This window comes from Glycine soja, chromosome 8 (assembly GCF_004193775.1).
Source record: "Glycine soja cultivar W05 chromosome 8, ASM419377v2, whole genome shotgun sequence".
In the NCBI taxonomy this organism is placed as follows: Eukaryota; Viridiplantae; Streptophyta; class Magnoliopsida; order Fabales; family Fabaceae; genus Glycine; species Glycine soja.
The window spans coordinates 17,031,775-17,045,952 of record NC_041009.1 but is presented as its reverse complement, the minus strand read 5'-3'; the positions used below and the strand labels follow the sequence as shown (position 1 = coordinate 17,045,952).

General features: G+C 31.6%; 2 protein-coding genes across 3 annotated transcripts; both read right to left on the bottom strand.

Annotated features, from left to right (window-relative positions):
* Nucleotides 1-506: 506 nt before the first annotated feature.
* LOC114422432 (mRNA cap guanine-N7 methyltransferase 1-like) lies at nt 507-7,638 on the bottom strand. 2 transcript variants are annotated; one of them, XM_028388773.1, is made up of 15 exons: nt 7,546-7,587; nt 7,178-7,211; nt 6,567-6,961; nt 5,715-5,854; nt 5,554-5,622; nt 5,396-5,467; nt 4,403-4,504; nt 3,398-3,454; nt 2,782-2,920; nt 2,536-2,600; nt 2,365-2,415; nt 2,064-2,126; nt 1,843-1,966; nt 1,631-1,692; nt 507-959 (listed from the first exon to the last, which is right to left on the bottom strand). In XM_028388773.1, exons 3-15 carry the CDS (start codon nt 6,640-6,642, stop codon nt 864-866), a joined length of 1,116 nt encoding a protein of 371 aa, XP_028244574.1. In that variant the 5' UTR covers nt 6,643-6,961; nt 7,178-7,211; nt 7,546-7,587; the 3' UTR covers nt 507-863. The 2 variants fall into 2 exon arrangements, with proteins under 2 accessions (XP_028244574.1, XP_028244575.1); XM_028388774.1 differs by lacking the exon at nt 7,178-7,211 and having other exon boundaries at nt 7,546-7,638.
* Nucleotides 7,639-11,016: 3,378 nt separating this feature from the next.
* Nucleotides 11,017-13,967, bottom strand: LOC114422434. Its single transcript, XM_028388775.1, has 3 exons — nt 13,820-13,967; nt 12,177-12,689; nt 11,017-11,658 (listed from the first exon to the last, which is right to left on the bottom strand). Exons 1-3 carry the CDS (start codon nt 13,893-13,895, stop codon nt 11,132-11,134), a joined length of 1,116 nt encoding a protein of 371 aa, XP_028244576.1. The 5' UTR covers nt 13,896-13,967; the 3' UTR covers nt 11,017-11,131.
* Nucleotides 13,968-14,178: the final 211 nt, after the last annotated feature.

Here is a 14,178-nt window from a genome sequence, read left to right as displayed (position 1 = left end):
TATTATAAATTTATTAAAATTTAAATTACAAAATTTATATCATAAAAATCTTTTAAAAAAATCTTTTAAAGTCCACAGAATTTTTTATGCTAAAAAACTCTATTAAAATTCTAATTCAATATCACTCCTAAAACGACTTTTTTAATTTAACAATGCTAGAGAAGGTACAGAAGATTGTCTTCCTTCACCTTAAAAAAATAAAAATAAAAAAAACTGGAAAAAAAATGTTAATATTAATAACTAGCATGACAATGAACTCATGACATATGGGAGAAAAATGCAACAATTATAATAAAAACCACAACTAAATGTAAATCCACAAATTCTCTGTCTTTTTTCTAACGTGATATAATCATGTTAATTAATAAGGGAGAATCCAAATCTTTTTAGCACTATCTTGCAAGTTTTTAGTAGTTGTTCTCGTAGACACTGCCAATGTAAGTTGGACAAGACTTGAACATAACCTATATATTAAAAATAATATTAAAGATCAACACACATAATCATAATCAAAATCTAATTTGGATTGAAGAAAATCGCAATTGGCTAGGTTCTAAAAGGACTCTAAAAATAAAAACCTGTGCCAATGGATACTTTTTTAATATTCACTAATATTATGATCTGCTTGAACAGGGAAGGATATATTAGTGTGAGGGAGTTTGCTAAAAATAAACTGCCATAAGTCTAATCCAGAAGCTAAGCTAACACAAATTCGAAGGCAGAAAATTTGTTTTCAATTATTTATAGTGGATCTAAAAAATTCAACGCAGCAAAAAAAATTTGCTGGATCTCAAGGTTGTGAGATCAATGATATTGGCACATTGTAGAAAAATCAGTGATTGGTTGTTTCTTTCTTATTCACGTTAATCAGTGCTAATGTACATGATGTCTTCCTCTGAAATATGCATCGACCCTCGGTCCTTTCTGCTACTTGATTGGGTTTTGTCAGGTTGACCTCGCTGTGTGATAAAAAAAAAACAAAAAACATTTCAGCTATTTTTGTAACAATATTTTAAAGAACAAGATGTTGACAATGGTGGCATTAGAATCAACAAGCAAATTTTTAGTATTCTTACAGGTTATAATTCCTACCTCCTTACAGTTTATCTTTATTTAGCAGTTTTTCCTCTTATTTTTTATTTTTAAAATTACTACATAAATTAGGGGGAAATAACTATATGTGATGTGTCTATCTTTTAAGGAGAGTGAGTACATAATAAAACTCGGTTTGGATGAATAGAATAGTGGGGAGAAATGAATAAATAAATTTAAATTATATAAAAATCTTTTTATACTAACTAAAAAAATAAATTTAACCAAAAAATTAAACTTTTTACTATATACTAGTCATTTTTTTCTTAACAAATTATTTATTATCTTTTGTTATTAAAAATGTAATTTAATAAAATAAAATAAAAAAATGAAATGCAACATTCCCCCAGGAGGGAATTTTTTTATGAGACTCAAAAACACTTTCTTCCTTCTTATTTCTCCTCACAAGTAGAATGAAAATTTGGAATTTCTATTCTATCTTAGTCATTTCCATTTCCTTTCTCTCAAGATAAAGGAGGACTGGAAAATTTTCATTTTTAATAACATGAGCCAGCCAACTCAAGTGCTTGTTACTTACCTTTCTCAATACAAATGACATGTATAAATATGCTGCCTCCCATTCATCAGCTGAGAGTGTGCCTGATATAGAAATATACACACGTACTACATTACTAGGCTTCCCCTTAACCAGGAGAGGTGAAAATGGGCTTTCACATGACAAAGAGAGCCAAAATAATATTCAATGAAGTTTGGGGGAATTAAAAAGATAGAGTAGGCACAAAGGGTTACTTTGATCTTGGTTGCCATCTCCCAATGCACCGAGTCTTCGCATGAGCTCCACAAATTCTGGTTTTTTCATATACTCGTGTACAAATTCGTGCGAGTTCTTCGCAAAAACAAGCTCAAAGTCATACTGTAAACGATAAGTTTAAATGAGTAATCCTTGCAATCAAATATTTATCCTAGAAAAGCTAGAAATTTGGCATTGTTTCAAAAACAGTGATACATACCTCTTCAGCTAATGACTTGAATATGTGGAAGGGGACAATCCATTCAGGACAATCAACAGCATCCTGAAACAAGACATCGCGTCTTAAATGATAGCACAGGTATCAACAGTATGCAAGTTTCAAAAGGCTCTAAGAGACATGTTCTTTGAATGATAACATCATAACACTTGTTACATAAAGGTTCTCTAGGTTCATGCATGCAAACAATCATACTTCTCATTGATATTTGACATCAACTTTATGTTATGGGAAAACAGCTACTTGGTGTTAAGAAAAAAAGAACACCAAAGAGAGATGATACCTCCAAATGGAACGTGTACTTTATTCCAAAAGGGCTGGAAGATTTAAATTTCTGAATCACACAAGGAGAATTTCAGGTAAGTAGAATTCACAAAGTCATTTCCAAAATTATAGAGGTTCCACACATTAACAAAGAAATGATGAAGCAACAGGGTCATGAAAACAAAATTACCTTATCAGAAAATTCTTCATCAAAACGCACCCAATAGACACTGTTTCCAAAAGTTAATCCTTCAGCTACAAATTCACAGTGAAAATAGTATCTCTAATCAGGAATGACAAAAAAGGTCTATCATACACATACCCAACGAAATTCCCACTTATATTAAAGCATATGAATCTTTGATACTCATATTTTAGCTAATGCATTGCACAATATAATTATTTATCATTACATTATTGAATGTACAAGAAAAACCTTCTCTAAGCTTCTTGATAATCACATTGGCATCAGGCATAGTTCCAATGAAAATGCCTCCTGGGCGTAGCAAAGCTGACACATTGGCCAATGCTTGCCGGGCGCGGACCTCTGTAGACCATGAGTAATGCAATGCAAACTGCAGCATTTAAAAAGTTCAGCAGACTAGAAACCAACTTACACTTTCAAGATGGAAAGAAGTTCATAATTTGTAGAGAGTCGAGACAATAAGAGTGTAAACAGCAAGGTGGTTTGCTTGTGCTGACAAAAAGTATGGTGGTTTTGCTTATTCAATGGGAAAAAAGGCAATAATCAAGAATATAAATGGTAGACATATCACTAAATTACATTTTTCTTAATTTGTATCAGGGTAGCTGTAGCAGAATAATGGTTTTCCAAGAACAAAACTAGATGCCAAATAAATAATCTTAAATGCAACGAAAGAAAAACATGGATTATTAACAAGAATGTATGGGCCAAAATTAAAATGCAAAAAACAAGGTAGCTACTTGGAGAGGCCACTTCTAAAGATATTATATTTTCTAGCTGTACACATCAATTTTTTTTCTGCATAAATGCATCGATGATATATAATTAATTCAAGTGTATTATTTACCTGGCAACTACAAAGATCAAAAGGAGCATCATCTGCAAGAACTTTGTCCAAGCGAACCTGAAATTGCGAATGATATGAACAATTAGGCCTTTTCTGAAAATCTAAACAAAATACAGAAAATGGTATTGAAGCTGAAGATCCGTAGATCACTTTCTCCAGAGAAAACTAAGAGTGCATTTTATTGTGTTTTGTTTTCTGTTTTTCAAAAACTATTTTATAAACAAAATTTCAAAAAACTAACTTTTAGACAACAGCACAGAAGTGGGAAAAGAAGATGGAAGAATGTAAGGAAGAACATGAGCAATAGAAACTGAAAACATATTAAAATGAAATCAACTTAGAGACATTCTGTTTTTGTATTTTATTTTAAAAACTGGGAGGTATTATGTTTTAAAACAGTTTAAAAAACTACTCTTACCAAACACGTTTTTTGTTTTTGTTCTAGTTTTTTTATAAAAAAAATTTTTAAGAAAAGGAAACAAACAGACCCTAAAAATTTGATCTACTTGATGAATAATTATTGACATAGATGCATAAGTAACGTGTCAAAATCTTCTGCTTCAACTTTGTTAAAATACATTTACTTTGAATAATGTGATTTTGAGGGGAATGAATATGAAGGAAAGAGAAGAGACTGTGAATCAAAAGTTTAAACTGCAGTTGTGATTGCAGTTTTTGTAGTGATCCTTGGTATTGCAAAAAATTGTGGACAAATGCAGCTAATGCAACAGCAATTGCGATGTAGTCATAGAATCCCAAAAGATTCTGACATTATGGCCACAATTGCAGTTGCAAACCATTTTTTAAAACCTAGTTGTGAATCTCATATATATCTATCCTTTTCATTCCCTTTTTAATTTGTTCTTAAACAAACTATTAAGAATGAATAGAGATGAAGCGTTAAGTGCACTTCAAAACATTAGTAAGTTAAATCTTACTTTTGGGATCTAATTATCAATCCTAATGCATAGAATTTTATTTTCGAAGGACATAAATGCTAATCACCTCATAACAATCTCCACATATAAGGCGAGCAGGAAATGTAAACTTTTTACGTCGTTGATGATGATCAGCATCACCGTTGTAACGTGTTCTGCAGTCTTTGATCTGGAAAGATTGTTGAATTCAGTGAGGACACACACATGATAAATATGAATAGGTTGACATGACAAGGTATAAAATGTTTCACCATGTAACAACATGGATTTTAGCTATAAAATATAATTATAAGTTCATCCACTAAAGTCAGGGAAATATATAGCTGCAATGGCAAATTTACTACCACTAGCAAAGACATAATGTTAGGATTTAGTTGCAAGGTATGGAACTTGAGTCCCACACTGGAAGTATGGAATTTTGGTGTGTGGTTTATATGACCATAGGCTCTCCAACTACAATGGCTAGTTTTTGTCCAGTGGTTCTCCTAAGGTTCTTATCATATAAAAATATTTATCAGGTTCTTTACAATTTGAAATAGAAATAGTGAAGTATAAACTGTAGTACTCTACTATGAACAAACAAATGACTCAGTTGTGATATAAAAGAAATATTAACTAACTTTGAAATATTAACTGACTGGGAAGTCTAAAGGAAGAAGAATAGAATAAAGGAAAAAAATGGGATTTTGAAGCCTATATCTTGGTAGTGCCACTATAGCATGCTCAAAAGCTGCAATTGGCTGTTATTGAAACCTCCTCCACTATTTGAATCCCATAGTGGTACCGGACCACTCCACTCTGCTACCCCTCCATATTGCTACTATGTTTGAGAGTCTCGATATCGGATACATATCCAATAAGGATACATGAAGAAGAATGCACATATTGGCTCTTCATTGGCAACAAGTGTACCCTTAATTGTTGCCTAGAAATAACTTTATTGCTTGTGTTAAATAAGCCAGATTCAACTGCATCTTAGTATGATTTGATGGAAGTGACTAAGGAAATGATCAGAAAAGGAAAACCAGTGCAGACAATTATGACAAGATGTAATACTTACTGAGCCTTCAGCAATGTCAATACCAACATAATATCCAATTTTGGCCTTGTCCCATTTGATAAGATCACCACCCTGGTAAACATTATGAAAAAAAAGGATGATTAGCCAAGAAACTGGGAATGACTTTTGGTATATAAACAACTGAAAACCATGAAGACCTTGCCACAGGCGAGGTCGAGTACTGCATCTCCTCTACGAGCATAAAGCTGAATTAAGACGCTCTTAATCTGTTAAATGACAAATTTGACAAAGCAATTAATCAGCAATCATGTAATACCCCTTGGGAAACAAATCATATATTAAAGAATACAACACATACCCAGTTATTGAGTTTCTTCAAGTGAATTATAGGACTAGCCTCCCGTTCTTCCAAAGTTTGGTTGGATCTTGCACTGTAATGATCAGCTACTTTCCGAGCAAATATCTTCGTGCTTTCATCCTCAAGAAAGTGTGCACTACCTAAATACAATGCATCAAATGAAACAAACAAACACAAGAACCACAAACCCTTATCATCTTTCCACAAGAAAAGCAATTGCTATCATTGTCATGGTTTATCGAAATTCTTGATATTATAAAAAATTGCAGACAAATGCACTTGACGCAACCTCAATTGTGGTCACAGATGTCAGAACCCCAAAAACCATGCCTTGCAACCAAAATTGCGGTTGTGGACTTCTTTTTAAAACCTTGAGAAGTAGATAGAAAGCCTCTACTTGACTACTTCCCACGAATCATAAAAATTCTTTCCACACTAAAACTTAGTATCACAAAATTACTGTGAACTTCATTTACATTTAATTCAACAACATTCATTGCAATATTGTTTTTTTTATCAAATATGCCACCAACTTTGCTTGTTCATTATGCAGTCAATAACTATAAAAACCTATACTTTTAACTTCAATTCACAAACTGTAACCCAATATTACAAAATTAGGGTGCACTTTCATTCTCATTCAATTATCAATTGTTAACTCCGTATTCTAGAACAAACCAATGACCAATTCAAAAAGCCTCAAAACTTTCCCTATATAACCCCATTCATCCGCTTCAAAAATTCAACCAACCTAAAGTGTCAAAACAAATTAACCCTGATCCACATACCCTCCAAAATGGTGAAATGAAAAAACAACAAATGCGGTACTGCAAAAGGCATTAAAAAGTTTACCTTGAGGATCATGTCTAGCTCTGGATTGTGGTGGACCTAACGAGGTTGAGTGAGATTCTTGGTAGCCACGTTTCATTGGGAGTAATGAAGAAGAATAACACAAACACAATGACACTCACTGCGTGTGGATGACACAACAAGAATTGTTGGAGGGAGTACTTGGTTTGTTTTGTAGTACAATGGGCCAACACAAGGCTGTTCACAGGTCGATTTGGATTGGATTTGGGGGGAAATAAATTCCAAACCAATCAACTTTCACCGGTTCGGATTTCTCAAAAAATTGCACAATCCGAACCAAACCAGATGGTAACGACAGAATACAACACTAGGTGGCAGAACTTTGACTGCAATCAGATGACTAATTAAAATATGTACAAGTCTTCTTTTCTGTATTTCTGGAACAGTTCAAAATATAAGATCAAATAAAAAAATAGTAATAGTAACAAAAAGAATTGATGTTTAAATCAGACACATTAGGAAAAATGTTAGAAACAAATTATCAGACACAAAATGACAATGGAATTAAAAAAAAAAAAGCAAGTTAATCATTCAGTTATTCAAAAACGAAGAAGCAAATGAACCATTCAATGACGTGCTCAACTGACACTTACCATTTAGACAGATCAAGCAATAGACAACTTGCTACTGCACAATCAAATAAGGAGAAAAAAAATCAAATACAAAAAAAAAGGGACCGAAACAGAAGGAAATCACAATAGACAGAGCAAGCACAAAAATTGAACTCACGAAAGAGAAAAAAAAAAAACTCTCAACCACGAGCAGGTGAAAGAAGAAAAAACACACAAGCAAAGACACGTGCACTAAGACAGATATCAAGCAAAAGAGAAATGCAAATAGAAGCAACTAATTGAATCAAAACACATACAGAGAATTGCAAATCAATGAAATCAAGCAAGGAAAACAAAATCGAAACACAAATAACGAAATCAAGAACAGAACACAAATTGAATCAACAAACCTGGAAGAACCACCGAGAGTGAGTGAGCGGAGCGAGAGGGAGAGAGAGAGAGAGAGAGCGTGCGGAGTGAGAGAGACCGAACGTGCGAGCGAGAGAAGACGTGCGAGAGAGAAATTCAATTTTATAATTTTTTAGGAGAATTTAAAATTACTAGAATTTTAAATTTCTTTTAAATACACTACCCAAACAAAAGCATTATTCTCCTGAATCCCTCCTCCAAACACACTAAATTTTCAAGAAAAATTACTTGCAAAAGTAGAGCAATTTTATTTAAACCAGAATAATTAAATAATAGAGTAGGAAATTTTGTATAATATAACTTAAAGAGTTAAACCTATAGTGTTTTTTTTTTCTTATGGACTTTTCTTGTTGATTTTCATGGAAATTCTTTTTACGATTTTTTTAATTTTTTTGTAATTTTTATATAAATTTTGCTATGATTTTTAGGGGGGTATATATATATATAACTTTCCAAAATTACTAGTTTGATTGAAAAATATACACACAAATATAACTCTTTGTTAATACAACTCTTAAACAAGATTGATCTTCTATATACTAGTTTTGAAATAAGCACTTCGTACTTAAACCAACAATATATTTTAAAAAAAAAAATAATTAAAATATGAATAACTAGGGACGGGTCCAAGCAACCATCAAATGGGGGTTGGATGATTTTTTTTATTATTTTGACTATTTAAATATCTAATCTCTAAAAAATAAATATTTAATAAATAGTATCTTTTATAAAATTATTTATTAGTTTTATACGTAAAATTATTTTTTTTTCAAATTATAAAAAAATACTTGTGTTTATAACTCATAATTTTTTTAAGTATTAAAAAAAATTATCTCACAACACAATAACAATCAAACATCACTCACAATAATAATCTTACAATATAAAAAGAAACAAACACATCAATATATAATAATAACAAAAGTCTTCAAATATTATAGCAACTATATGTAACATGTTTATATTTATAATATAATGTTAATATTTATATATATATATATATAAAAGACTTATAATAATATAAAAACATCATTAGGCAACATAAATCATAACAATTGATGATATATGTTAAATTATAATCAATGACAGGATATATTATTACAAAATTAGTATTTTTTTAGTATAAAAAAGATTAATATATAATCAATGAAATTAATTATCAGAATTTTTAAAATATATATTATTTTATTTTAACCCGAAGCAATATATATTATTAATTAATATATTATTATATACTAACTAGTATATTATTTAATTTTATTTTTACTATAAGTTGTTAAGATAAAAGATTTTTATGTTTTAAAAATGAATCAGATTCTTAATTATTTTAATTAGATATAAATAAATATAAATGATAAAAGTTATGTTTGATATACTATGAGATCGTGAGTTGTCTTTGTGCATATGATATTTTCAGACAATACACTTATAAGATGATCTAACATAACATTAAAGTAGTGTATTTAAGACTTTTTTTTTTGTTTGTTTGAGATTCTTTCATGTATTAAATATTCTTTTAGGATTTATCAAATTTCGATGAAGAATAAATGAAGTTCATAGTTTAAAAGACACTAATTAGACATGGCAATGGGGCGGGTTGGGTACGGGTATTGTCTCCCCAACCCCTTACCCCGACTCCTCAACATATTCCCATACCCGTACCCGATACCCGACGGGTTTGAGTTTATTGTCTCATCCCCGTACCCGTCGGGGATTGGGTATCCCCAACCCCGTTCCACACACCATTTAAAAAAATATTTTTTTTTTTGTAAAAAAATATTAAAAATTTGATTTTAGAAAAAAATAAATTGATTGTTAAACATTTATTTTTAACTACTTATATATCAATAAATTTATTATAACGCGTGTGTCTACATAAATAGTTAAGAAAATAATATTAAATTATGTAAAAATTCTAAAATAAAATTAATTAGTAATAAAAATTATATGCCTTTTGATTAAAAAATTCTAAAGATTTTAAGTGGCAGGGCGGGTTCGGGTTCGGGACGGGTCTAGTAATCCCATACCCGTACCCGTACCCGACTTTTGGTTATCGGGGGAAAACCCGAACCCGAACCCATACCCGGTCAACTCAGGTATTACCCGTCAAAGTCGAGAAGGATTCGGGCGGGTACCCACGGGTACGGATTTTCTTGTCATGTCTAACACTAATTCTTATCAAAATGTGCATTTAGTTGTTGTAGACCTACTACGATGAAATAAATTATTTTTATGCTAATGTATAAAACACATTATCCTATCAATATGAACTTTGTATTAGGAAGGGACGTACATTTAATGCAAACATTAAATGTTTCAATGGACTCAAAATCTTAGACGAAGAACAAAATGAAGAATTCAACCATTGAGAGACAACATATACTTAGAGATGAAGGATATATACATAGAATAAGTTTTAAAGAAACAAGACACAAACAATCCACACAAATCATTCTTTCTTGTAAAGTTTTTTTTTTTTTTTTGTAAATTCTTGTAAAGATACTAAGTTCTCAAAATACCTTGTATATCTTGAGAAAGAAGATTAAAAGTGTTGAGTGATATATCGATATGTTAAACAATCATACTTTAGTTAGTAAGCAAACTTCTAACAAATCTTGTTGATTTATTTAAAGTCGACAAGAACAAAGAATATTGGTCTTAAGTCAAACTTGAGTTAGAACTTGTAAGTGAAAGAGCTAGAAGTGACAATGAACAATACTTTGATAAGTTAATGAAAACTTGGTGATTATCAACCATCGGATGTAATCTTATAGTTGAGACAAACCAATATAATTCTCTTGTATGCTTGTTTTGTTTAACTGACAAAGAACTTTAAATCTATTTTTTAATTTTTTAAAGAAATATGTTTTTCTCATCCTTTGACCCTTTACATTCATTAGACGATAAAAAATATTTTAGTCTTAAGAAAAGTTTTTTAAATTTTTTAAAATTTTATTTCTTGTGTTATTCGCTTCTACAGAATTATATTATTATTAATTGTTATTATATATATTATAAATCTGATTTCAGTAAGACTGGATCTGAATCGTAGGTCAGATTCAAGTCAATTGAGTGAGTTTAATAATATTTTTTTAAAAAAAATATTATATAAATTATTTAAAGAAGAGGGAGGGGGGCTAAAGCCCGAGGCGGCTCCCTTTGCATTCGTCCCTGTAAATATCCGTCTATCATGTTTGAGGAGTTGTTTTTTTTATAATAATTATCTACTTTAAAGATAGTTTTCTGAATTAGTTAAAGAACAAAATCGTCTAAGAAATATATACACAAAATAGAATAATTGCATTTATAATAGTTATAGATAGATATTATAAGAAGAAATATATGTTTTCATAATTCTCAACTTTCACAACTCCCTCAATCTCTTCTTCCCCCCTTTTAATTAGGATTTAGATGTATCAATTATCATCATGAACATTCTACTCTTAGTCTTCAACAGAGGTGTACACTAGATGTAGTGCAAAAGACTATTATTGTATTTTGAATAAGGATTGTAGCGTGTGTTTTGACTTCCGAGTGCACTAGCTATGTGCAATTTGATCAAGCATATTAAGAATAACGCACACTAAGCAATCTTATATCATCAATTATGGGTCCACAAAGTGAACCAGTGTTGTCACTCTTGGTGGTGTAAAATGTGCTTAGGAATCTGATGCGTGTGCGTGTTGACATAGCCTTGAATCGAAGCTTGCCTCTAATGAACCCTCCTTTACCCTTAGATTGATATTGCACTTGGATAGTATCTTTACCAGCAAATGCTTCTACCACCATGGAACCTTCACATGAATTGTTGGCATCGCCCACAACAAAAGTAAGGTCATAAACCTTACCAATTATTGTGATGACCACTTGTGCAATTGCACTCTCTTTCCCTGCTACAAGCTCAATAGCTCTTTTTCCTTCAGGCACAGCAAAGTGATCAGAATCAATATACTTCACAGCCTTGAGAGACTCAACCATCCATCCTGGCAAAGGACTGTAGGCATCCTCTATGTGAGGTGGAATTAGAACCCCCCAAGATTCTTTGGGAAACACATATGGACCCTCTTCAAAGTTTCCATTCTTCAACAAATTGTCTACACCCACATTACAAAATGTTTACTTTGATAAACTTTAAGATGGATATGTTGCAATGACAAAAAGGACTATATCTTAAACGTTTAGAATAATAGCAAGACTTTATTTCTTCTAGTTTATTTTCATTAATTAAAGATTTAAATATATTTTTGTCCCTATAATTTAACTTTTTTGTTTTTGTAATTTTTTTTCGTTTTAATTCTTACAAAATATATTTATATTATTTTGTTTTTCATCATTGAAAAAATAAGACAGACATATTTTATAAAGACTAAAACAAAAATAAATAAATTACAGGAAGATGAAAAAAATATAAAATAATAAGATAAAAAATATGATTAAACCTAGTCTAATTTTCAAATATGGTCAATGTAATGGTTTTCACATCATTAATCAATAAGAAAACTTGCTAGATATGATTTTATCATGAAAATTTTATTTTTTTAGTGCATCTATTGTTGTTTTGATTGGTTGTGGAGATGAGCATTATCATTCATGAATGAGATAGAGAATTGACCTCTAGTTCGTTTGGGTGAGTGCAAGAGTTTCAAGGCAACAGAATCAATAAGAGGACCACAAGCAGGATCCTCATCCACGCCAGGGTTATGGATCACAATTTCCACTCGAGGGTAATCTGCTCGGAACCCACATGCATAAGAGTCACAACCATTGCTTCCATACATAGTTTGAATGGGAAACACTCCCCAATCACTCTTCTCATTGGATGGCACCACTGACACGTTGAGCTTCTCCTCTTGAGCACAAGTGCGTGAGGCACTGAATGTTAATGAGTAGAACATGCCCTTCACAACTTGGATCTTCTGCTTAATGGAAGCTTCGTTGCCAAGCCTAACAGCATAGGTACCATGAGGCACAACCAGCACCATGTCACCTTGCTTCTGCCCTGATTTTATGTATTCAACCATTCCTGAGATTGTCCAATGTGGAATGCCATTGGGGGTAGTCACTATTGAACCTTTCAACTCTGATGGTTTTGGACCAACCTCGAAGTCTCCATTTGGCAACAAACCTGAAATAAAACCAGCATTTAATTATGCCAAATTGTTAACGTACGTATTACCTGCGATTCTATTTTCAGGGTGAATAAACAGAACCAAGAGAACAAATTAAAAGTGAGATAGTGTGATTGATATAATTAAGGTAGTCTTTGGCATAACTTTTTTTTTAAGGATATCGTCATGTGTTATACAGATCCAACACAATGACCATAACGTAATCTTCTTGAGATAATACTCTTCGTATATTATATTCTTTTTTAATATTTTATTTTATCTCAAAATATTATTATTGCATAAATATTAATTAATTTATTCTAACTGTTTTTTCATATTTTTTTAAATAAAAAGAAAAATAATAAAAGTTAATGGGTAGTTTGTGAAGATAATTATAAGGATAAATATAATAACTTATGAATGTAATTATGAGAATAAAATTGATTTAAAAATTTATGCACCAAAAATACATTGTTTCCTTTATACATATAGTTATAATAGATATTACCGTCCTTTAGTGTATCTCACTTAAACATTTTGAAAGGTGAAGAAGAACTGAGGTTAGGCATGACAATGGGCCCGAATCCATGAGGTCCGTTCCGGACCCACCCTGATTTTGATTGGAATAGGAGTCGGGTTCGAATTTTCTCCAACAGCAAAAGTTGGGTTCGGGATTGGAGATGAGATTATTAATCCCGACTTGAATCCGCCTTCGAACTCGTCCTGCTAATAATTAATTTATAAAAATATTCTTGCATATATATAACACACTAAACCTAAAATTATTGAATTGAATTTTATGCTACCGTTGGATTAAATTTTATATTATCATGTACAGTCTAAAGATATGTTGTGATTATTATTTAAAATTATTTTTTTCTTTTTATAAAATTGTATTTTGTATGAGATTTTATAAGTATGTCGGGGAGGAGGCGAAAAAATCCGACTCCATTAGAGGAGGGGATGGGGGGTAAATCTACACCCACCCTTATCGGGTTGGGGGAGGGGAAATGAGAAGTCTGTCGTGCTCCATTGTCATGCCTAACGGAGGTGCATGATTTTTTAAAGCCAAATAAATATGTATACCCTTAATTTAACATGCATTTAATGTATATAAGCGGGTGAGTAATGAAAAGTTCTAGCTTACCATCTGTGATGGACAAAGAGGAGTGGCAAGTAGCGAAGAATAGCACTAGAAGCAATTTGAACTTCTGCATTTTCATGTGTATTCACACATAACACACACACAGAGAGAAGAGATAGAGAGAGTGAGCTTCTTGTTGTCGAGAATTCATGTGCAAACATTGGGTTTTAATTGAATGGTTAATTGAATATGCCACTCCGTTTGACGTAAACTACATAAATGCCATTTGAACTATCCTTAATACAAGCATGATCAACTTCTCAAGTTTCCACGAAGAGATAGCTTTGCCCCAAAGAGATGTCAGTACTCAGTAGTACCAAACAAATTTGCGATATGATATTGAAATTAGTTTTGTCTATGTA

What these genes read in the sequence shown, in the direction of transcription:
- LOC114422432 (XM_028388774.1), bottom strand. Translation starts at nt 6,642, where the DNA reads ATGAAACGTGGCTACCAAGAATCTCACTCAACCTCGTTAGGTCCACCA. An exon ending in AGCTAGACATGATCCTCAAG is followed by an intron (nt 5,855 to 6,566) that starts GTAAACTTTTTA and finishes CATTGTATTTAG; the next exon opens with GTAGTGCACACTTTCTTGAG. An exon ending in TGTCATTTGTATTGAGAAAG is followed by an intron (nt 960 to 1,630) that starts GTAAGTAACAAG and finishes TTTATCACACAG; the next exon opens with CGAGGTCAACCTGACAAAAC.
- LOC114422434 (XM_028388775.1), bottom strand. Translation starts at nt 13,895, where the DNA reads ATGAAAATGCAGAAGTTCAAATTGCTTCTAGTGCTATTCTTCGCTACT. An exon ending in CTCTTTGTCCATCACAGATG is followed by an intron (nt 12,690 to 13,819) that starts GTAAGCTAGAAC and finishes GTTTTATTTCAG; the next exon opens with GTTTGTTGCCAAATGGAGAC. An exon ending in CTCACCCAAACGAACTAGAG is followed by an intron (nt 11,659 to 12,176) that starts GTCAATTCTCTA and finishes ATGTGGGTGTAG; the next exon opens with ACAATTTGTTGAAGAATGGA.